This window comes from Microtus pennsylvanicus, chromosome 14, assembly GCF_037038515.1.
Source record: "Microtus pennsylvanicus isolate mMicPen1 chromosome 14, mMicPen1.hap1, whole genome shotgun sequence".
In the NCBI taxonomy this organism is placed as follows: domain Eukaryota; kingdom Metazoa; phylum Chordata; class Mammalia; order Rodentia; family Cricetidae; genus Microtus; species Microtus pennsylvanicus.
In genome coordinates, this window is record NC_134592.1 from 7,617,512 (window position 1) to 7,641,223 (window position 23,712).

Consider the following 23,712-nt stretch of genomic DNA (forward strand, 5'->3'; position numbering starts at 1 on the left):
AAGGCTAGGTAGCCTGCCCAGTTCCTCCTGAGTGAAAAACAGCCTAAAATGCCAGCTTCGTTTCCAGAAAACGACTCTTGCTTCAGATGAAGAGCAAAGACAGCCACATTCGATGCATGGTAGGGAGCACATTCCTGTTGCTAAATACTTGAACCTCACAAACCCAGCTCCAGGCGACTGCCCGGACTCGCCCCGCCCCCTTCATGCCCCGCCCTCCAAGCTCCGCCCCGTCCCCGGCCTCTCTCACCCTCCACCCCCGCGCCCCTAAGTTTCTCCGAAGTTTTCCGCGGGCCCCGCTGAGCGCCCCGCCCCTTGGCCCGTGACGCAACAATGGTGCAGCGCAGCGGCCAATGGGTTGCGGCGGGGGCCGGCAGCCTGAGCCAATGGAGGCGGCGGCCTGTCCCGCGGTGTTGCCCGGCCCCGGCCGCACTGCGCCGCCCGCCGCCCGCCTCTGGGCCGCACAGGCACCAGCACCCGGAGACCCAGTCGCGGTGAATCAGAGCGCGGCGGGCGCGGGCGGCGGCGGCTCTCTCCACGTCCGGCATCGTGGGATCTCCGTCTGCTCGCCGGTGCACGGACGGCGCGCTCCGACTCGCCGCAGGGACAGGGTCGCGCGGCTTGGTGAGTCGCCTGTCCCGGGCGTCCCCGCGCGCAGGTGCAGCCCCGATCCTGGCCATTGTCCAGCAGACACTCGGGCGCGCCCCGGAGCCGCCACGGTCGAGGTCGGTCGGTACTTGCCGGGAAGGGTCAGGGAGGATCTGGCCGGCGGCCCAACCTCCAGTCACGGAGCCGCGGCCGTGACTCTGCCCAGTGACGTGGGGCGGCCGAACTTTACGTAACCCACCCTGCACCCCACGCGTGCCCACACAGTATACCTGGGGCGCGGGGGCCCAGGCTCGGGAAGGCGCTGCAGTCATGGCATCGCCCCAGAGGGGCGGCTGCCGCAGCCCACTCCCTAGTGCCCACCTCTGCAACCCAATTACCACGAATGGTCGTGATACACAGTGTGTGGACAAGGCCCACTCGCCGTCCCGTGTCCCTTGTGACCTAGGGCTTTACCCTTGCCCGAGGTGGCAGGGCACTTGGGCCGGGCTAGGTTGGTGGCCAGGGGCTGAGGCGGGGTTTAAGCCTGGGTCTGCAGTGTCTGGAACGCAGGAGACCTAAACTCTTATCCTGGCCCAGCCTGACTTGGTGACTGACCTTGGACTAGCTTGTCCTCTGTTGAAAATGGGGTGGCAGTACTGGCCTCATGTGAATGGACCCGGCGTGAACTGCAGATAGTAAATGCTCCGATCCCTCTGTTGACTTCATCTTTCCTCTTCTCCCAGGCGCTCATTCCTATGGGCAGCAAAAGTGTTTGTGGTTGAAGGACCAGAGCCACTCCCCTACTCGGGCTGCTCGGCGCACTGGCCACCACCGGCCACCACTTTTTTGCTGGTGAGGAAGCTGGGGTCTGGTGCGGCAAAGTGAAAAACCACATCTGTAGAACCCAGGGCCGCCTGCAGGAACCGGGTAGGTCTGTGTGAATGAACAGTTACATCCATGACCTTCTTGGAAAGAAGCTCTCAAGGGTACTCTGCTGGGGGCCAGGGTAGAAGTGGACTTGGGGATAGGTTTGAGGCTGGTTGAGTTGGGCTCCGCTGCTTGTGCTATGGGCATGAGTCTTGGGTGTCACATGGATTCCTCTTTATTTGCAGCTGGCGGGACCTGGCTCAGCTGTGAGCAGGCACTCTTCCTGAAGGTCCCAGAGCTGCAGAGGGTTGGGAGACTTGAAGGCTCCGGCAGGTCCAGCCTTTTCTAGCAGAAACTAGAGAGACGGGGTGCAGACGTCAAAATTCAAGCATGACTCTGGACCTAGGAGAGAACAGAGCTGGGGGCAGTGACTAGTAGAGGCGAGGCTGGTGATAGGAAAAGGGGCTCTTGACAGAGGCGTCAAAGACTTGAGGGTGGGTGCCATTTCTCAGGCTGAGGGAGTTGTGACCAAGGCTTCACTTGGCTCCTTCGCCCCACAGGTTGGTCTGGGTGGTGTGACCCATGCCTTAAGGCCAGGAGACTCCCAGAGACCAGCATGCCATGGGACGCCAGGCCAGGACGCAGTGCCAATGGCGCGCCCGAGGGCGCGGGCTCAGCTCGTTTGCGGGTGCAGAAGCAGTGCAGGAAGTCGTCCTTCGCCTTTTACCAGGCAGTGCGCGACCTGCTGCCGGTGTGGCTACTCGAGGACATGCGTGCCAGCGAGGCCTTCCACTGGGACGAGCGCGGGCGCGCCACCGCCTATTCGCCGTCGGAGGCCCTGCTGTACGCGCTCGTGCACGACCACCAAGCCTATGCTCACTACCTGCTGGCCACCTTCCCCCGGCGCGCCCTCGCTCCACCTAGTGCGGGTTTCCGCTGTTGCAACGCACCGGGACCGCATGTGGCGCTGGCGGTGCGCTACAACCGTGTGGGCATCCTGCGGCGCATCCTGCGAACTGTGCGGGATTTCCCACTCGAAGAACGCATGCGCCTTCTGGACCGACGTGGATGCAGCCGTGTGGAGGGTGGTGGCACGTCGCTGCATGTGGCCTGTGAGCTTGCGCGCCCCGAGTGCCTCTTTCTGCTGCTTGGCCATGGAGCTTCTCCAGGCCTGCAAGACGGTGGTGGCTTTACACCATTGGAGCTGCTGCTGCGCCAGCTGGGCCGGGACGCCAGCTCAGTCCCTACTGCTGCTGAGGCCGCCTCTGCCACCGTCAACGCTGCCACCTCCAGCACCACTCCGCCTGGGGAGCTATGTCAGCGCCGCCTGCTGCTGCTTGACCTGCTGGCACTGTACACCACGGGGGGTGCTGCGGGCCCAGCTCGACGTGAGCTGTTGGGAGACCGGCTACGCTGGCAGAGGCTGCTGGGTGAGGACAAGTTCCAGTGGCTAGCAGGGCTGGCGCCACCCTCCCTCTTTGTGCGAGCTATGCAGGTGCTGGTCACCACCATCTCACCCGGCCGCTTCCCCGAGGCCTTGGATGAGCTGCCTCTACCACCCTTTTTGCAGCCATTGGACCTCACAGGCAAAACCTAGACTCAGGGGCACCCTTGGCACTGTATTTGGGGACAGAAGTATTTTTGAGAGTATTGTACCCAGCACTTTACATATATGGATCTCTGTACAGAAGAACCTGCCTAGTCTATCGCATGCATTTTGGCTAGGGCTGCCAAGTCAGGCAGGCTCTTAAGAGAGCCTTGGCTCTTCACACTCCTGCTCAAGTGCACTGGCTCCCTGCTCAGCTAAGGATATGGGTGAGGACCTAGAGTCCAGGGGAGGTGACAGCTGACCCAAACAGGAGAGGAGCGGGGACAGAGGGTGGGGACTGACACGACTGAGCAAGAGGACAGAATGTGCTGAGGCTTGTGCAGTACTGACCTGCCCTGTGCTGTCAGCCTCATGAATGGCCCTTGGAGTTGGACTTGATTCTGTGTCCAGGACGAGCAGGGCTGAGCAGGCAGCTGTGACAGGAGTGGAGAGTAGGAGCCAGGCCCTGTGTGTGTTTGTAGTATCTCACTCTGAATCATAGGTTTCCCCACCCCGGCCTGGGATTGGCCGTGTCATCCCCTTTTGCCCTCAGGATTGGCAAGTGCTCACCCTGGGCCTCTGAGCTCAGCTCTGGCACTGCACCTGCTCCACCATGGGCTGAGGTTCCCAGCATTCTGTCCCATCAGGACCAGGAGTGCCTTCCAGGCCTCCTTCCCAGCCCCAGGGATGGGCTCCTCCCCCTCTCGCAGTGGATGTCGTGGTGCTTATGGGGCTCAGGGCTGGTTGTCGTCACCCTAGGCGAGCTTCTTGGCAGGCCTGGAGAGCTGGCTTTTGCTGGGAACTTGTGAAGATTGGGGGCTTGTTATGAATGCACCATCATCTTTCAGGACTGGGGAGGAGGGCCGGATCACCCTGACCAGGGATTTCGCTGGACTGTGAAATTCAACCTCTGTGGCGTGGGCTTGTGGGCCATGATGTGCTGCCGGGAGTAGAAGCCAGCAGTCCGCTGTATTGGCCAGCCTGGCTGGGGCACCTGCTGCTCAGTGCTCCTGAGTACAGCATGCTTGGGGGTGGGAAAGTCCGGGGTACTGGGCCACAGGAGGGAGGGTGGGGAGAGCCTGGCGAGCGGGAAGGGCCCTAGACCTTGCTGCCTCTGTTCTGGGCCCTACTATTACTGCCAAGGGATTTCAGGTCATTTCTCAGGCCTAAAAATGTGACACACACCCTATTAATTCCAGAAAGTGGAGTAAGAAGTTACCAGCAGGTACTGATCCTACATATAGATCGGAAGCTCTGCTTCTGCCTAACTTGCTTCTCTAAGCCCTGGCAGTTGTGGGTGATAGATGCTAATGTCTTCCCCAACTCCAGGTTTGGTCCATTCACGGTTAGTCCCCCTGGACTTCTGGGAGGTTACAGGTCCAGATTAAGGATGTCATTGATAGCCAGGCTGTGGTGGCGCATGCCTTTAATCCCAGCAGAGGCAGGCATATCTCTGAGTTCGAGACTGGCCTGGTCTACAGAGCTAGTTCCAGGACAGGCTCCAAAGCCACAGAGAAACCCTGTCTCGGAAAAAAAAAAAGCATGTCATTGATGGTAGTGTTTCCTTATTTACAGGACGGGAACAATGGCTTGCAGTAGCTCCTGGGGGAGCCTAGAAAGTTGGGCCCCCGTTGAGAATGTTGACTTGCCCTTGTGTCTTCTTAGCCCAGTGCCCTTTGGGGTCTGCTGGTGAGGGCTAGGTGCACCTGTCTCCTTCAGGTAGACAGACTGCTGCTTTGTTGATGGCCTCTCCTGAGCTGCCTGACCTGGAGGAGGGGCAGTGCACTATTTAGGCCTTGTGGTGGCATCAGGGAAGATGCAGGGTGGAACCTTGTGGGAGGAATTGGCACCATAGGGCTTGGCTCATGGTGACAAGCACATAGGTGTCATGGTAGTCACCATTGCTGATTGGGCCCCAGCTCCTGTGCGTTGGGTGGGTACAAAGACAAAGACTCACTTGGGACACTGATTTGGTGGGGCCTCACTACTGGGACGGGTGGAGAAGCCTCACCAGCCTCCTCAGAGGAAGGCCTGGTTCCTGTTCCAGATCTGTCACAACTGCACTTCGGGAAGCAGGCCTGGAGAGGTGGTACCTCTCTGATAAGCACAGCCTCACTTATCATCGGGTGGTAGTTTCTGAGAGCGGAAGGGTGGGTGGCCCCAGCGTGTGTGGCTTATCTGTCCCCTAGGCTCCCCAGCCCCAGGAAGGGCCACCTTGTTGGGTGTTGCCATCCAGGCCATGAGCTTGCGCTACTGAGCAGATCTGGAGGGGGCTATGCCAGGCTCTGTGCTGACATCCACTACCAGCTAGTAGGAGGTGATCACGTCTGTTCTTCCCTTGCTTTATTTGCTCGCTTCATGAATTTCACCTTTCACCAATGTATCCTGCCCCCAGGAGATCTGTACCACACCCCAGTTAGAGAATTCAGGAGCTAGATTATCTGGCCTCTGATGCCTCTTTGGAAGGACAGAAACTGAGCCACAGTGAGGCTCATTACTCAGTGCCTCCCCTGGACTTGGAGGGCCTGCCCTGGTGCTGTGGCCTGCTGCCGCCTCCACCCTTGGCTTGTGTCACTTTCCACACCGACTCCATCTGCTTTAACCGTGGCTTTGTTTCTGTGCTACTCGCAGCATGGGCGGTAGGTCCGTACATGACTTCAAACCCTTTACAGACAAGGTGGCTCCCCAGGAGGCAGGAAGGAAGCACATAGGCTGGACCAACTGCAGACCACCACAGTAGTGCTTGGCTGTGATCCCAGCACAGAGGATCAAGAGTTAATAGCCAAGGGCTGGAGGGGCTCAGTGCGTAAGAGCTCTTCCAGACCCATGTTCAATTCCCTGCACCCACATACAGCTTAAACAGTCTGTAACTATCTCCAGGGGATCTGATGCCCTCTTCTGACCTCACCTTAGACACCAGGCACACATGTGGTGCACACCTGTGATCCCAGCACTCACCGGGTGGAGGCAGAGTTCAAGGTTATCCTTGGCTATGTCTCCAGTTTGAAATCAGCTTTAGTTAGGTGAGACTGTCTCAAAAGATTATCAAGGTCAGCCTAGGCTACATAATGAGTTCTAGGCTACTCCTGCCCCTCTGTTTCAAAAAAGTAAACATCAGTAATTGGTACTGGTGCCACACCCCACCCTTTGATGACTGGCTCTGACTATAAAAACTTGAGATTTGACTTCTGCATGATAAAACACAAAGGCATCAATTTGTAACTTGATGAGTTATGACTAATGTCTGCACAGATGTAACCACTGTCCCAGTCAAGGGGGAAGTGGAAATTTCTACCTCCAGTGAAATCTAGACATTTAATTTTTCCTGTGGGTAAAGGTGCTTGCCCCCCAAGCCTGGAATCCTGAGTTAATCCCTGGAACCTGTGTGAAGGGAAAGGACGCAGGACTGACTCCACAATGTTGCTGACTTGTGTTAGCATGCACATCCACACACACAGCACAAAACATACAAATGAACAGTGGGATTGTGGGGGAAGTCCATGCCTGAGCATGGCTAGGCTTCTGTGGAGACACACTTGTCACACTGCTCACTGCTAGCTGCCTGCCCAAGCAGCTTGCTGTTTTCTTACAGAGGTTTTTTTTCTGGGGGTGTGGTAGGGTGAAGGACAATGCTGGGGAGGTGGAACCATACTATGCCAAGTGTTCCACACTGAACCATCCCCCCTACCCCACAACTCAGTATTTTTAAGATCATCATGGTAGGGGCTGTAGAAATAGTTAAGAGCACTGGCTGTTCTTCCAAAGGACTGGGGTTCAATGCCCAGCACCCACATGGCAGCTCACACCTTCTGTAACTCCAGTTCCAGGGGACCTGGCACTCTCACACAGAAATACATGCAGGCAAAACACCAATGCACATAAAAACAAATCATTAAAAAAGTCACCATGGTATAAGCATTTCCCAGTATTTTATGAAAAGGATTTTAAAAACGTGTGTGGTGTTGATTTTGTGGTATTTGACTCAAGTACTGTTAATACTGAAAAATTAAGAGAATTGAGTTTCTAAAATGTAAATTTTATTTAGTTTTGAAATAAATAATACATTTACATGGTTCAACATTCAAAGGATAAAAAAGACACTGGCCAGCTGCTTGTCCCAAGTGAGAACTTGTCTCTGCCCCTCCTGAAGGGCGAGGCACAAGAAGCACCCCCACCACAGTGTCCTCCTCTCTCTGCAAACCACGCTGTACTGACAGGTTAGAAGTTTCACCGTGAGATGCCCTGCTGGCATACATCCTGTGGCCTTACAGGCCTGTGTTCAAGTTCACAGACAGTGTCACCTTCTCTGTTTTATTATTCGTTGACATTCTGAGTACTGAACCTGGGGCAGCAGCGTGCAGGCCAGGGCTATAGACACACGTCCCAGCTGATGGTTCTCGACAGCTCAGAGGAGGCCAAAGTGAGGCTTTTGGTTCCAAGACCCTTCAGAGGCTTTCCCAGAAATGTTTGTGCCTACGGGTTAAGACAAGTTCCTGCAGTAAACATTCAACATGGGGACCACACTGTGGCGATCATGTCCCTTTTTAAGTTTAGTGTTTTTGAGACAGGCTCTTACTGTGTGGTCCAGGATGGTCTGGAAGCTGTGGCAGTCTTGACAACTGCCTAAGTGCCGGAATGCAGGCACGCTCTGGGTCCCTGTAGGGTTTCTGGTCTGTGCTGTGGTGTGCACGCTCAGTTCATCACTACTAAGCCACATCTCCAGCCCCACATGGATTTCTGACTTACAGGTTCTACACTTTGATATGTAAAGATCTCCATATGGGTTTCTTGTGGTTGTCCCAGCATTTGGGTGTACAAAGCACTTGCCCTCCGGAAGGCAAAGGCAGGTTTCCCGTGCTAAGTGGAAACAGTAGGCACAGCAGCTGTGCGAGCCCAGCCATGCTGGCATCAGCACAGGTCAGCAGATTCGCCAAGCTAGGTCCTGGCCCATGTTCACCGTGTGATTGTGAATAAGGTACCCAGCCTCTCTAAGACTCACTGGCTAACCATGCTCTCCTTCCTGGGAGGGGACAAGCTAGGAGACTTGAGCAGTAAATCGGGGTCTATGTGGGCACTACCATGATTTTAAGAATTCCCCTGTCTAATAGAGAAATCCCAGTGGGGATTCTCAAAGTCTCAAAGACTTCATTGCATGGAGTCTGACATCTTAGCAGGACATGGTGGAGCACACCTGTCATCCCAGAACTGAAAGGTGGAGGCAGGAGGATTAGAAAAAGCAATCTGTGGCTAGCTAAACAGTGAATTGGAGGCCAGCCTGGGTCTCATAAAACTGTCTCAAAACAACAACAAAAGGCTGATGTCCAAGGACAGCCCTTCGTTCTGCCTTCTTTGGGGGCATTCTCTCTAGGGTTGCCAGTGGGTGTGTCCATCTGTGGAATAGCCACTGCCCACTATACCACCCCGGGGAAGCTGGCTCAACACCATCCAGGTTCTGAGACCAGGCAGAGGGGCCCTGCTGCAGTGTGGCTGGGCTGGGCTTCTGCAGGCCTCCTCGCTCAGTCACTATACTCAACATTTGAGAAACGTCTAAGATTCTGCATGATCTCAAAGCACAACACAACAAAACAAAACCAAAAAGAAAATCATAGCCGGGCGGTGGTGGCGCACACCTTTAATCCCAGCACTCGGGAGGCAGAGGCAGGCGGATCTCTGGGAGTTCGAGGCCAGCCTGGTCTACAGAGCTAGTTCCAGGACTGGCACCACAGCTACAGAGAAACCCTGTCTCGAAAAACAAAACAAAACAAAAAACATCATAGAAAGCACAGAAGCTCAAAGTAGTTTAAAAGTGTCTGTTTAACTTGGATTTAATTGCACTATTGTCCCGTGGGTTTAGGGGGCTGCTGCCATTGTGAGGGGCCAGGCAAGGCACACTGTTCACAGAAGAGGTGCAGCTCAGGTGGGGCTGCCTCCGCTGTCAACAAAGTCTATAACTAAGTGCAACCAGGGCTCTCAGCAGCTCGTCACTGCTCAGACCTGGGAGCCTCTGCTTCATGAGTGCTAGGGCCTTGACCTGGTGCTTAGTGGAAAACAGACATCAAGTAACTGCCTGGACCAGGCGGACTAAAAAAAGGCAGCCAGTGTGGAGTAGTGACAGGGACCTCCTGGGTGGGGGCAGCAGGCTCAGGGAAGGACACACAGTGGACAGCCTGCCCTGAAGCTCAGATGCCTGAGCAAAGAATGCCGCTGTCCCAGCTGTGATTGGAACATGGCACCTGTGAGCAGGAGACACTGTTTCCACCTGCTGGGGAAGTCAATGCTATGCCCACTGGACACTGGCTACTCTTGGGTTGAGGACATGATAGGGGATGGCCACGCCTGCAAAGCTATAGCCAAGACAAGGTGGACTTAGGATAAACCTCCTGAAGGAACAAAAGACCTTCACTGTTTCCAGAAGATAGACCCATCTTCTGTTTGGAGGTCGCATCTCAGATGAGGTATCTTATTCAGGTCTGTGATGTGGCAATGAGAGGCAATCACTACATCTTCTGGAGGTGCCTGGTTTAGGGTGCCCACTAGCACACTAGTCGAAGTCTTCCCCAAGATGTCTCTAGATTGGTCAGCCCCAAATCTGATCAGCACCCTGCGCTGGACTAAATGGACCATGTGGGCAGGAGGTGGGCAGCTACCCTGAGTGTGGGCAACATGATGAGGCGAGGGTATGTGCGTGTATACCCTTACCCTGCACAGTCCAGTACCCCTCTATCCTGGACGGGTACTTCTCACCGGGATGTCTGGTGTGGGATGTACACTGTGGCCTGTATCTCTCGGAGAGATGTGAGGGACCCTGTGAGGAAGTCAACACTGTCACCAGACACATCTAATGGCTGCGAGCTCTGTGTGCAGGCCTGTTTGGCCTGGGTTCTGGTATGGACATGTGCCCGACACTTCCTGGCTTTGACTCATCTGCCTGTGGCGGTGTCCCTGTTGGCCCCACACTAGGATCTGGAGTTGCTGAAGATTATTTACTGTGGTGCACAGGTGACTAGTGCATGCGAAGGAGCAGCAGCAGCCGCTGCGCCCACTTGGAGGTGACCTTGGCGAGCTGTCAAAGGTGCCGCTGCTCCAGCGACAGCTCCGGTGCATGGCTGAGGCTGTGAGTTCTGGATGAGTGGAAACAAATACAGATGAAAGCCCGTGTGGGGTGTCCAGCCTGGTGGAAGAGGCGTGCCCATAAGCGAGCCACTGGGAATCAGCAGCGTCCTCCACAGAGCCTCAGCTCCTCCCTGACGGCTACCTGGGGCTCCTTCAGATGACCTCCCACTCGTCCTCCAGGTCTTCAGGGTGGGAGGTGACTGCCTGGCTGTTCTTCTGGGTACTGTGTGAATGGCTGAACGTCTTTGTCAGTCGCTGGAGAAGATAGCCAGGGGAGCCCACTGCCCATAGCTCGTCTGATGAGGTCACTGCAAAGATGACAGCCAGTCAGTCTGAGACAAAGCACATAGCTGCTGAGTAGAGCCCTGGTCCAGTCTGGACTTGGTGACATTCTGGCTCAGAGACAGGAAGAGCCAGTCATTTCCCGATTTGAGCTTTGTTCACTCAATTTAACTTTTTAGCTGTTTTTTGAGACTCACATTGTATCCCAGATTGGCTTGGAACTCACCATGTAGCCCAGGTTAGCCTAGAACTCACAACAATCTCCCCCACAGCCTTTCAAGTGCTGGGATTACAAGTGTATGTAGCTGCACCAGCAGTTTGTTCCAAGCAGGGCAGCACCTGTTCCTGTCAGGTGACTTCAGAACCCATGTCTAGCCCTCCCACAGGTGGCCTTGTCCTTGGTCTGGCTGTAGGGTGTGGAGCTGAGTTGGGGCAGCTCTTTCTGTATTTACCACCTCCCCCCAGGAGATACCAAGTCCCCAGCACTTGCCTGTGAAACATGAGACACTTCCAGGAATTTTCTTCCAGTAGTCCCCTGCAGGATTTTTGTCTGTGATTCCATAGCGGCGGGCGAGGTCACCATTTGGACAGCGGGCCCACACGGTTCTGGTGCTCAATGCCAACTGGCAGGCCTGTAACCCTGTGGGCAAACTGGGTATCAGCTCATCTCTGGAAGACACTGGACAGCGCACCCTTCCCAGTGCTGCTCTTGCCAGACACTGATTTGGTCACCAGGACTTCTGTACGGTGACACTGTATGATTCTGGGTACCAAGGGAAAGGGTGCCCCAAGCAGGCTAGCCCAGCCACAGATGGGCGTGCGCACTGAGAAAGCTGTATTCCCACTCTTTGGATTGTCCCTACCTGGCACATGCTCCCAGTCTGTCCCCACAGGCATCTCCTCAGTGATCCCAGTTCGCACGTGCACATTCCATCTGCTGTCCAGGGCCCACAGCATCTGGTCATTGGGGCTAGAATGGACGCTGACCAAGGTGACCCCAGCAGGCTGGAAACAAGAAGGGACAGTCCTCAGAGAAGGGCAAGAGCTTTAGGGAGCCGGAGGCACACCAGGAACTGCAGCAGGCCAGCTCAGCATGCGGCTGGGTGGAGCTGCAGTCACAAGCAGAAGAGGCAAAGTTGGGGTGGCTCCTTGGTGTTCTGCACTTGGCATTCTGTCTCACAGGAAAGAAAGACATTTACCAGGCGATCCTCATAATGTTACACAAACAAGATTATGGGACACCGTACCAGACAACTTCAGCTGGCGACAGAGAGGCAGAGTGGTCTGGATAAGGGAGTGACTGACATGAGGAAAAGCTGGAACTGCAGCACACAGAGAAGCCGCGTTGGGACGACCCCATCTGATGCTGCAGGCAGCCGCTACACCAGCAGAAAAGGTACTGCAGCTTGCTTGGGTACAACCTGCCCTTGGTCTTCCTAATGTTCACTAAACATATGGGCAGCCTCGCCTGGCCAGCTCACCCTGACATCTACCTGGAGACTCTCCCTTAACTGTGAGTCCTCCTGTCGCACCTTCGCTGCAGGTGACATTTCCTGTGGTATGGGAGATGGAGGAGAGAATGCTGACAGGAGCTGGCCCTTAGGTAGGCGCCAGGCTGGCTGTACATGCCATGGTGTGCTGTCAGCTCTTCAAAGGCGAGAGCACATCCCTGCAATGTTGCTTGCTTTGCTGGAGCAGGCCACTCTGCAGAGTAACAAAGCCCCAATGTTTCGGAGAGCAGAGTGACCTAGAGTCCAGGTGAATAACCAAAGCCTTGAAGGACTGGCCGTCCCCGGTGCCGATGCTTCCCTGCTGCATGCCCTCTCATGGCTCTAGTTTCCCGAGTTCTGGCCAGTTACTCTCCGATGGGTGGTCTCTGCTCTGTCACTATGTGGTTATGATGCATGCTTCAAGCCACATTCCACTTAGCTCATGTCACGATGTTGACATCACACCCCTGCTGGCTCGAGCTGCCAGACTCTCTCTCCCTCTGTGGAGAGCTACGCATCCCCAATGTCTACTGAAGCACTCATAACCTGCCAACTTCTCACCCACTGGCCATTCTCAGTGGTGGCTTTCTACCCATCATCAGGCTCATCTGACTGGATGAGCAGAGCACCAAGTACAGAAGGAGTGTGAGGGTGGAGGGGTAGGAAGAGAAGGTAGTTTAGGCACCTGTGTTATATGGATGCTAGGGAAAGAAGGGTTGTCAGAGTCAAGGCTGTAGAGTACAGGGCTGTAGCAGGATGCCACAGGGCTCTGTACGACCCTGCAGTGTCATAGGGAACATAAAACAGCAGCAGAAGAAACCAGAGTTATTTCAAAAGTCACCTTCTAGGCCTGCAGGGTCAAATATGTCACAGAGGGTCTGCCTATTCTAGATCTGCAGTTGAATGCCCATGGATCACCACTGGGTATCAGCTCATCTCTGGAAGACACTGGACAGCGCACCCTTCCCAGTGCTGCTCTTGCCAGACACTGATTTGGTCACCAGGACTTCTGTACGGTGACCAGCTCAGTGCCTGGGCCTGCAGCTCATGCCCAGCTTTGCAGTGCTGGTTGTGCCCAAATAATACACCTTAGGGAATCTCTCTGAGCAATATGCTTACTCTACAGTTTGAGCACATGATTCCTATTTCTACCCCATAGTCTGGGATCATAGGGTACAGATCTTGAGGAGGGCTGTTCTAGGTCAAGTCCCAGTCCTACAGGGTGACAGGCACAAGAGTAGGGATGGAAGAGGCTGTCCCACTATGCACTGGGCAGAGTGAGGAAGGCGGGCTGCTGGGCCCCATAGCACTGACACAGAGGAGGGGTCCTGGGCCCAGCCTGCCAACACATCAGTGCTGTTTCTATTTACCACACTAGCCATAAGCACCTATGAATCTACAATTACAAACACTTCATACTGTGCATACAGAAGTTAAGCGGGGTGGAGAGACGGCTCATGGGTTAAGAGCATTGTTCAATTCCCAGCATCCACATGGCAGTAGGTGCCATCTGACATCTGTCTGTAACTCCAGTTCCAGGAGATCTGACATCCTCACACAGACATGCATCAGGCAAAACATCAATGCATGTAAAATAAAAATAAGTTATTAAAAAGAAAAGTAAAAAGCTAAAATTTTGGCTTATTTAGCTTTAAAACTTCATATAAATTAAAAGAAAAAGGGAAGGAAGAATACAAGTTGTACAATAGAGTAAATAATTTAAGAATAAGGACAGTGAGGTAGCTCACTGGTAAAGGCACTTGTCACCAAGCCAAGTCCCAGGACCCAAATGGCAGAAGAAGAGAACTAACTCCGGCAAGTTGTCTCCTGATCTTACATGTGTGCTGCAGCATGACCCCCTCCCACAAGACAGCTAAATGTGATAGCAGTTTTTAAAAATTCAAGAACAACATGGGAACATTAGAGCCCACATAGAATCTTGGTGAGCTGAGAGAAGGAGCAGCTACTTGTGTGTACATGCACACACTTGTTAAGTGTCATTTAAAAGGCTACAGGCTACAGGTGGGAGGAACCAAGGCCCCTTTCTGGAGCAGTTTAATTATAGCCATCAATATGCTTAAATGTTTATAGATCAAAGGGACTGCTGGTGACTAGAGCTTCCTTTAAATACAGTATGGTAGGGGATGCTGTCCCACACCCCCAAATGATAAAGCCCCAGGGTCATCCCTCATCACTAGAAACAACCAAGGCCACATTTTCTTCCTCCTAAGAACCCCCTTTGCAGGAGTAGCCATTCTCCCCATCATCAGGTTACAGATGGTATCACTATGATCTAGACACAGCAGCTCTGTGGACACTTTCCTAAGCTGAGAAGAAAAGCCCCAATGTGGGCTGAGGAAGCTGTTTGGGGCCACAGTGAGGGTCTCAGGTCCCGAAATAAGAGGGCCACCTGAGCCAGGCATGGTAGAGTACACCTTTAGTCCCAGCACTCGGGAGGAAGAGGCAGGCAGACCTCCAGGTTCAGGGCCAGCCTGGTCTACATAGTGAGTTCTAGGACTGCCAACGTTGCACAGAGAAACCCTGTTTCAAAAACAAAACAAAACAAAAAAGGGTGATCCCTAGGCATCAGGTGCAGTTAAGTTCTGCTCCATTTATATTAGGTTAGCTACCATAGACAAAGCCTGGTCCTAGTGTGTGTGTGTGTGTGTGTATGTTCATGTGTTTATAGGAAAATCCAGGACCCTGTGTAGTCTAAGCAAACTCTCTACCACTGAACTATATCCCCAGCCCTAAGCTCTTTGAGATAGGGTCATGCCATGCCAAGTTGGCCTTTAAATCATAATCTGCCCTGAGTGCTGGGATTTCAAGGTGCAGCACCATGCCCAGCAAGTATGAATTAGCACACTGGGCTTGGTACCTTCCCATGTGGCATACACCGATTCTTCAAGAGAAGAGGCTGCTGTGACAGGAGGCACAGCCACACCTCTGTCAGTGGAAAGGCACAGTCTGTATGTGTTCCCGGCCTACTCACTGGCAGTTACCACTAGAGGCCATTTCCACTGCTGTCACAGGCAACAGGCCCCGCTGGACAGGCTGTGCGGCTTGCTCCAGTGCTCCATGGCCCTGGTGCATGCTAAGTCCAAAGAGCCATCAGGATGGCTCCAGGGCCTCCACAATCACCACCGTCAGGGTGGTCCTCTGCCAGCTCCTTAGCTCCCTCTGTGCCACTAGCTCTCCCCCTGACTGACAGGTTCCTAGGGAAGGCAAGCCATGCTTTGTATTTCCCCTCAAATAGCTCCTGTGTTTAAGCTTTTGCTGCTTGAGAGATGTTAACAAGATGAGCAGAGCAGAGGCGCGAAGCCTGGGGAAACACCACAATAACAACGGACAGTACAATTCACTTTAGCGGGAGAGCAAACGGACTCCGTTTAACACAAACTCGCTTTTCTGCTTCCTAGCCTCTTGGCTCCAAAGTGACCCACGAGGTCAGTCCAGCCCAACTCCTTTATATTCGGGTAAGAAGAACTACAGCACTAGCACCTGGAGCTGCAGTGACTGGGCTCAAACCAGAGTCCTTCAAACTGCCAAGCTGAGCCTTATCTCAATACGCCTACCTACAACCAGGAATTTAACGAGCGTGTGCATGCCTGCATACCCTCACCCTGAGCCCAGCAGAGGAAACATTACCCAAGCAGAGTGGCCTGAGGCCAGTGGCACCTTAAAGACTTCCTTTTCTTTCTCCTCCGGTTCACTCTCCAACTTTCTCTCTTTTAACCTTTACTCCATTTGAAAGGTGACACAGCCCTAAACTTTCCTTTTCCCAGAGGACTCAGGGTCTCTGCTGTGTACTCTGATGTTTGCAGGTTTAAGCCTTAAGACACTGAGGTGTATGGGTTCACCTACGGGCTCCGTGGTGGTGGCACCTACATTGATTTGTTCCTTAGTCCCTTGTTTTCTCTGGCAAACACTCTTCTGCTTCTGGTCTCTTCCCTTTTCAGAAAAGCTTGAAACCTAGATGCTAATGCCAGTGGACTTCCCATCTGGACTACAGCATGTCTCAGAACCCAGCAAAGAGCAGCATTTGCTAGTTATAGGGGATATGCTGCAAAAACACGCTTAGAAATAGGTTTCTTGGGCAACTCCGACATCCTGTCTTTTCTGAGCTGGTAGGTAAAACCAACTGGAGCACTATCTGCCCACTGCTGTGGCTGAGATACTGTCAGCATGCAGCACTGCCTCCCCACCCCCAACCCATGTTCCTTGCAGCTCGTTAGGGGGCTGCTAAAGGGGCCCTCACATAAACAACTTGTGGCTAGCTGGGGGGGAGGGTGTCCCTGGAAATGACAGCATCATCCATCCATCCATCCATCCATCCATCCATCCATCCATCCATTTATCTATCTATCTTTTATTTAGGTTTTTAAAGACAAATTCTCTCTATGTAGTCTAGCTCTGGCTGTCCTGGAAATCACTTTGTACACCAATCTGGTCTCAAACTGAGATCTGCCTGCCTGTACCTCCCAAGTGCTGGGACTAAAATCATCCAGCTAAATTTTTTTTTTTTTAAGCAAAAAGTATATAATTCAGGCTGGCCTTGAATCCCTGATTCTCCTGCCTCTACCTTGCTAGGATTATAGGCATGTGCCACTATGCATGTGATTTATATGGTACAGGGATCAAACTCAGGCCCTCACTCATGCTAGGCATGTGCTCTATCACTGATCTACATCCTGGCCTACCCTGCCCTGGCTGCTGCAGATAGAACCCAGGCCTCCTGCACGCCAGGCCAGTGTTTCACACTGAGCTTCATTCTAACCTGGCAGAGCTTCTTTCAGCCCTTCCTGCCTCATTCTTTAAAATCAAGAATTTGTAACATTTAAAGAAAATGTCTGCTATGAAAACACAAAGCTAGATCCGGCAGCGCAGGTCAGTGTCCCAGCAACTTGAAGGTCGATCACCAGTTCAAAGTCACCGGAGTTGCACAGTGAGTTCAAGGTTTGCATGCCCTTAGCAAGATCCTGTCTCAATACAAACCACAAAACTGTGAAATTAGTGGTGGCACACTCCTTTCATACCAGGACTCTGAAGCAGAGGCGGGTGTGTCTCTGAATTCAAGACCAGCCTGGTCTACAGAGCCAGTTCTAGGACAGCCAGGTCTGCACAGAGAAACCCTGTTTAAAAACCAATGAAAACAACAAAATCCATAAAATTAGGCCCGGGGGATATGGCTCAGCAGTCAGTACTCACCCAGTAGGTGAGTTCACAGCACTATCAATTCATCCCCAGCCATACACCAAAGAGCAAACAACAAAAATAAGGAAGGGAGGGAGGGAAATGTTAGAACAACTGGCCCCCTCCCCCAGTGGAACTCTGTCCTAAACAGAAGGATTGTTATGCATAGATGGAAACCTTAAGAGGGTTTCTGATTTTTAGGAGGGAGCCTCTTTTTTTTAAAATATTTATTTATTATGTATACAATATTCAATCTGTGTGTGTTTGCAGACCAGAAGAGGACAGCAGACCTCGTTACAGATGGTTGTGAGCCACCATGTGGTTGCCGGGAATTGAACTCATGACCTTTGGAAGAGCAGGCAATGCTCTTAACCACTGAGCCATCTCTTCAGCCCGGAGGGAGCCTCTTTTAACCCATCAGCAATGGCCTGTATTCTGAGGGACCCTTCTCAAACTGCCCTAAGCTCACTTTGACAAGGGCATTAGTCAGTTGGAACTGCCTGTGTTAGAACAAAGGCCCCACTCTGCTGACTGTCACATAAAACCTGCTTTCCCAGCATTTTGTTTTCCTCTGCAAGATCTTGGCAGTTTGGTCCCCAATAAACCATTCTTTATAACCACAAGGTTTTGGTGATTTGACTACACCCTTACTTACAGAAAGGAGAAGACTATTAAAGAGTGAGAACACACACAAGAAGGCAAGCTGGGGACATCTAAACCATCCAGGGACCATGTAGGGAGAAGATTCTTCACAAAACAGCCTTTGCGGGCTAGGATGGCTGACATATATGACATACAAAACAACTCAAGAAGATAAAGCAAGCAAATGCCTTGACAAGGAATGAGACAGAAGCAGGAACGGCTCCTCAAACAGAAGAGCCCAGAGTAGATGGCTTTGTGGTTTCCTTCTAACAGATCTCTAAAAAGAACAAACAGCAAGCTCTTGAAAGCACCCCACAAGACAGAGAGGAACAGAATATACCAAATACATTCTGTGGAGTTAGCCCGTCTACTCCTACCAAAACCAGATAAGGACAAAATAAAATGAGAAACTACACTCCAACTTCCCTGATGAACACAGACGTACAAAGTGAATTCAACAACACATAAAAACACCATATATCTTAATCCCAGCACTCAGGAGGCAGAGGCAGGCGGATCTCTGTGAGTTCGAGACCAGCCTGGTGTACAGAGCTAGTTCCAGGACAGGCTCCAAAGCCACAGAGAAACCCTGTCTCAAAAAAAACAAAAACAAAAACAAACAAACAAACAAAAAAACCATCAAAACACCATATATCACCATCAAGTGGGTTTCCATCCAAGGATGCAGGAGTGGTTCATCATATGCAAGCCAATAAATTACAGTATATAGATAAGACAGAAATCATATCTCTGAAGATGTAGACAAATTAAATATCACTTCATAATAAAAGCTCCAAAGAAAGCAGGAACAGAAGGAACATACCTCAATATAATAAAAGCTCTATCTAACAAATCTATTGCCAACATTATATAAACGGATAAAAACTGAGAGCATTTCTTTTAAAATTATAGACAAGACAAGGATGTGGACTCTTCACTCTTGCTCAATATAGTGCTTAAATTTCAGTCAGACTGAAATAAAGCAAGATAAATAAATAAAATGGATATGTATAGAAAATGAAGAAGCTGAATTATCCCCAATTTTCAAGTGGTATGATTCTATATTAAATGATCCTGAAAGCCAGAGAGAGAGAGAGAGAGAGAGAGAGAGAGCGCCAACAAACACTTTCAGCAAAGTAGTGGGATACAAAATCAACACAAAAATTAGGAATTTAGCCAGGCGGTGGTGAAGCACACCTTTAATCCCAGCAGAGGCAGACAAATCTCTGTGAGTTCGAGGTCAGCCTGGTCTACAGACAGAGTTCCAGGACAGCCAGTGCTACACAGAGAAATCCTGTCTCGAAAAGCCAAAAAAAAATCCAAAAAACAAAAAGAACCTGTTTTATGGAACTGGAGAAATGAAATGGCTCAGGCATTAAGAGCACTGAAAGCTCAGTTCCAGCACCCACATGGGAATTCCTACTGCTGTGACTCCAGTTCCAGAGGACCTGGTGCTTTCTGGTCTCTGCAGGCACTTGAACACGCGTGGAGAATATAAATTCATGAAGATGTGCATACACATAAAAAACTCTTTTAAAAACTTACAAGCTTTTCTATAAACTAATAACAAATTTGCTGAGAAAGAAATCATAGAAGCTGGGAATGGATTACACCTGTAATTCATGCATTTGAGAGGTGGAGGTTAAGTGGATCAGTACTTCTAGGACACCAGGACCTATATTTGAGACCAATCTGGGTACATGAAACTTTGTCTCCAAACTCTATAAAAAGAGCTAGAGAGATGACTTGGCAGTTAAGAGCTCTTTCTTCTCGCCCTGCCCGCCCCTCCCCCAGACAGGGTTTCTCTGTGTAGCTTTGGAACCTGTCCTGGAACTCACTTGGTAGACCAGGCTGGCCTCGAACTCATGGAAATCAACCTGCCTCTCTCCTGAATGATGGGATTAAAGGTGTGAGCCACTACCACCCTGTCAGGAGCCGTTTCCCCCCAAAATTATTGCAGGAACCATTGTCCTGCTGGGCGATGGTGGCGCATGCCTTTAATCCCAGCACTCGGGAGGCAGAGGCAGGTGGATCTCTGTGAGACCAGCCTGGTCTACAGAGCTAGTTTCAGGACAGGCTCCAAAGCCACAGAGAAACCCTGTCTTGAAAAACCAAAAAAAAAAAAAAAAAACAAAACAAAACAAAAAACAAAAAAAAAAAAACAAAAACCCAGCACCCGGGGAAAGCTGGGCATGGCAGCATGCACCTCTAACCCAGTGCTAGGGTACAGCAGAGAAGCAGACTGACCCCGACGGCTCATTGGTTAGCCAGTCTAGCTTATGTGTTGGCTCCTGTGAGAGATACTGTCTCAAACAAACAAAACAACAACAACAAAAAAAAAAAAGCAGAGGGCTATGGAGTGGCACAAGATGCCGAGGTCTGGTTTCCAGGTGTGCATGCATGTACATACCACATACACAAAGTGTATGTATGTAAAGTGTAAAAGACCTATTCACAATAGCTTCAAAAACCAAGCAAAAAGTGACAATAGATGATATAAAAACTGAAATGAACTAAACTACCCAAGGAGGTAAGAGACCTCTGCAATGAAAACATTACAACACTAAGGAAAGAATTGGAAGATGGGAAGACCTCCCATGTTCACAGACCAGCACAGCACAATGAAACTTGAGAGAACCACAACATAGTAACAGCAGTGAAATTTACGTAACATTTTACATCTTAGTCTGGCTACTTGCCAGCTCTATGGAGGTTGTGTTATACAGTTCACTCGGCCAGGCCAAGTCTCCACAGTCTAGGCAGAGTAAGTAACACTGGGTGTCCAGTAAGGACACTATGTAGCAGAGACGACTTGGGGCAGATGGCTCCGCAGCTGAGCAATAGAGATGAATCAGGAAGAAGCAGCACCTGCTCAGAGTGACCCAACGAATGCTAAGGAGGGTTCTCCTGGAAGAAGATTCAGCCTCAAGTGGGATGTAATTACCTGAGGACTTCTATCTATCTATCCATCTATCCATCTATCCATCCATCCATCCATCCATCCATCCATCTATCTATCTATCTATCTTTCTATCTATCCAATCTATCTATCTATCCAATCTATCTATCCTATCTATCTATCTATCTATCTATCTATCTATCTATCTATCTATCTATCTATCTGATGTCTATAAGTACTCTATCTGCATGTCAGGTTTTATGTCAGAAGAGGATTGTGAGTCACCATGTGGTTGCTGGGAATTGAATTCAGGATCTCCAGAAGAGCAGCTAGTGCTCTTAACCACTGAGCCATGTCTCCAGCACTGAGGACTCCTCTTTTATGCAGCCCACAGAGCCCGTAGTGCAATAAACACACCATTACTTGTGCTGGCCTTAGAGGCACCCTGAATATGGACAGAAAACCCTGCAAACTCCACTTCTGAAAGCTGCTAAATACAACTAAAAATATTTCCTCTAAGGCCTCCCAAACACTAGCAAGTCTGAAAACTGACTCATTTGTTTTGAATACTTTGTAAAAACTTCACCCCAAAACCATTATAAGAGGGAGGTTTTACCAAAGACCAGGAAACAAAAATAGAGGAGCTGCTGCTAACTGGAGAGGCTTTGTTGCTCATTTCATGTGCCTGGGCACCCTCGGTGGCTCCTCCTCTGCTCAGCTCTGAGGACGTCCTTCACCAGATACGAAGCCTGAGCAGAGGTGCAGAGGCACCACGGGCACACAAGTCAGTTACAGTCTGGTATGGATCTTCTACATAATTCCTAAAGTTTAGATTCAGAAAAATCTTCCTGACTATTGGATCTTTTTACTGAATCCTCACCATCCCTCTCACTGCTAACTGTTGGCTTCATCACTAACCTGTGAGTGATGTCAGTGAGCTCAAGGGAGCATCATGGCCACCCTCACAGGGTCTGGAGTCAGTGTCCCAGCATAGGTCTAGGACCCTAGAGCCATAGGAAGGAACCAAATCCGGCGGCAGACACCCAAGTCTGCGCTCTAGCTCTGCCACTTGCATGGCTTAGAGAGAGAACCAGAACCCACTGAAGCCTTTACTCAGGGTATGAACTGCTGGGCTGTCCCCAGGAGGAGTTTGGGTTTTACAGGGTGTTTTCAGTTGGGCTGTTCTGCTAAGACAAGCAGTCAGCAAACTTCTGAGAACTGGAGAAAGTTCAGTTTCCACTTTCCCAACAGGCCTGGTTCCATATGAATCATAAACCTTGGTGTTTTAGGTGACTCTATCTTGGGCAAAGGCCTAGGGCAACCCTACACCACCTACTAGAGATAACGCCTCTGGCAACTTCCTGAATCATTTTGAGCTGGACTGTCTTCTCTGGCCCCTCAGCACCTGGAAGACTGGAGCAGGAAGACACACCAAGGTCAAGGTCAACCTTAGCCAAGCAGAGTGGTACAAACCTATAATCTCACCTCTCAGGATAGAGAAGCTGGAGGACCAGGAGTCAAACATATCTTTGGCTACACAGTAAATATGAGATTAGTCTAAATGATATGGACCCTGTCTTTAAAAAAAGAAAAAAAACCAATCCAAACAAAAAGGAGAAAGGGGGAAGCTGCCTGTCCCTCTGGTGGCGCGACCGGGCTCCAGCTGATCCCAGGCAGGGCTGAGGTTGAGGTGCGGGGCTCAGGGGTGACCTGTGGTGGTGGGGGAGCGGGCAGGCTGGGAGCTGGTAGGGGTGGGGAGTTGTGGGGGGTGGGGACCCTCAGGCGCTTGGGGGTCCCAGGCCCCACTGGCTGAAGGGGGTTGGCGGGGAGGGAGAAAAGGACAGAAGTAACTGCTTTTTTGGGTTGCCATGAGGGAGGACACACATGGGTAAAGCATTTAGGCTGGTACAAGGAGACCAGCGGTAATAGCTCATTGTTGCCTCTAACCTTAGAAATGACATAGTCCTAGAGTCCACCAGAAGCCTTGCAGTTAGCGGGAGCAGGACTGGGCCCACTATAGTCGGCCTCATATAGCAGGGTTGTGATGCTCTAAGCAAAACCATTTCCTTATAAAGATGGAACCCCTCTGGCTTCTGCTTGTTGGGGCAAAAGCAGGATTAAGGATAGGGCACTTCCTGGAAAGGTGCAGTGTGAAGGGTAACACACAAACAAAGCTTCCCCTAGGAACAAATGAGAAAGCATTTGTAGTTCCAAATTCCCAGGCATAGTGAATTCCTTCTACAACAAAACGTACAAAATGAGAAAATGCAGCTCAGCTCAGCAGAGCTACTGAAGGGTGCGTGCTTTACAGCCATTAACAGTCTGCTTTACTCAGCACAGTTTTAAAGTTCTTTCAGGTGACTTTATTCTATTCTGGGGTTTTCCTGTGTCCAGCTGTCCATCACTACAGTCACTTATGTTAAAGCTCTCGTCTCCATTTTAGTTTTGCTTTCTTGAGGTTACTGCGAAGTCTAGACGGAGACAGAAGCAGAAGTCTGTGACTTGACACAGTCCTTCCTGCAACACTGTTGTTCATGCTGTCCAGCAAGCAGAGAGGTTCCTGGGGCGGAGGCTGAGGACAGGGTCTTTGCCACCATTGTTGTTCTTTTTTAAAAATGCTCCAAGATCTCCGCGGCAGTAGGCAGCAGAAATGCTGTAGGTCCCCAATGGTGGTAGCAGGCCATGTGGTGGCAGGCAGCGGGCCCTGGGAGCAGCCAGTCCCAGGCAGAGACAGCTGCTGGTCTCAGAGCAGTGGTGGTGGGCCATGTGGCAGCAGGCAGTGGGCCCCAGGCAGAGACAGCTGCTGGTCCCTGAGCAATGGCTGGTCCCAGGCAGGGAGACACATGGCGGGGGGGGGGGGGGGTAGAAGACAGAAACATGGATAGACACGACATGCAGGGTGAGGTTGAATGTTTATTCAGGGGGTTATGGAGGAGGAAGGGTGAAGGGGGGGACAGAGAGAGAGGGAGAGAAAAAGAGAGGGAGAGAGAGAGAGAGAGAAGAGGAGAAAGAGACAGAGAAGGGGGGAAGCAGAGAAGTGGGGAGAGAGGCAG

At 51.4% G+C, this 23,712-nt stretch overlaps 2 protein-coding genes across 6 annotated transcripts in view; one reads left to right on the forward strand and one right to left on the reverse strand.

Moving 5' to 3' along the window:
- Positions 1-405: 405 nt before the first annotated feature.
- Positions 406-4,592, forward strand: Ankrd9 (ankyrin repeat domain 9). Its single transcript, XM_075947340.1, has 3 exons — positions 406-621; positions 1,329-1,512; positions 2,013-4,592. The coding sequence occupies exon 3, from the start codon at positions 2,069-2,071 to the stop codon at positions 3,047-3,049; it is 981 nt and encodes a 326-aa protein (XP_075803455.1). The 5' UTR covers positions 406-621; positions 1,329-1,512; positions 2,013-2,068; the 3' UTR covers positions 3,050-4,592.
- Positions 4,593-7,055: 2,463 nt separating this feature from the next.
- The window catches only part of Tecpr2 (tectonin beta-propeller repeat containing 2), a 101,266-nt gene continuing 84,609 nt past the window's right edge, over positions 7,056-23,712 (reverse strand). For all 5 annotated transcript variants that reach the window (XM_075947339.1, XM_075947338.1, XM_075947334.1 and 2 more), the window contains 3 exons: positions 11,299-11,440; positions 10,926-11,075; positions 7,056-10,461 (listed from right to left, as the gene is read on the reverse strand). In XM_075947339.1, the coding sequence (XP_075803454.1) occupies positions 10,307-10,461; positions 10,926-11,075; positions 11,299-11,440 (447 nt within the window). In that variant the 3' untranslated portion in view covers positions 7,056-10,306. The remainder of the gene's footprint in view (positions 10,462-10,925; positions 11,076-11,298; positions 11,441-23,712) is intronic.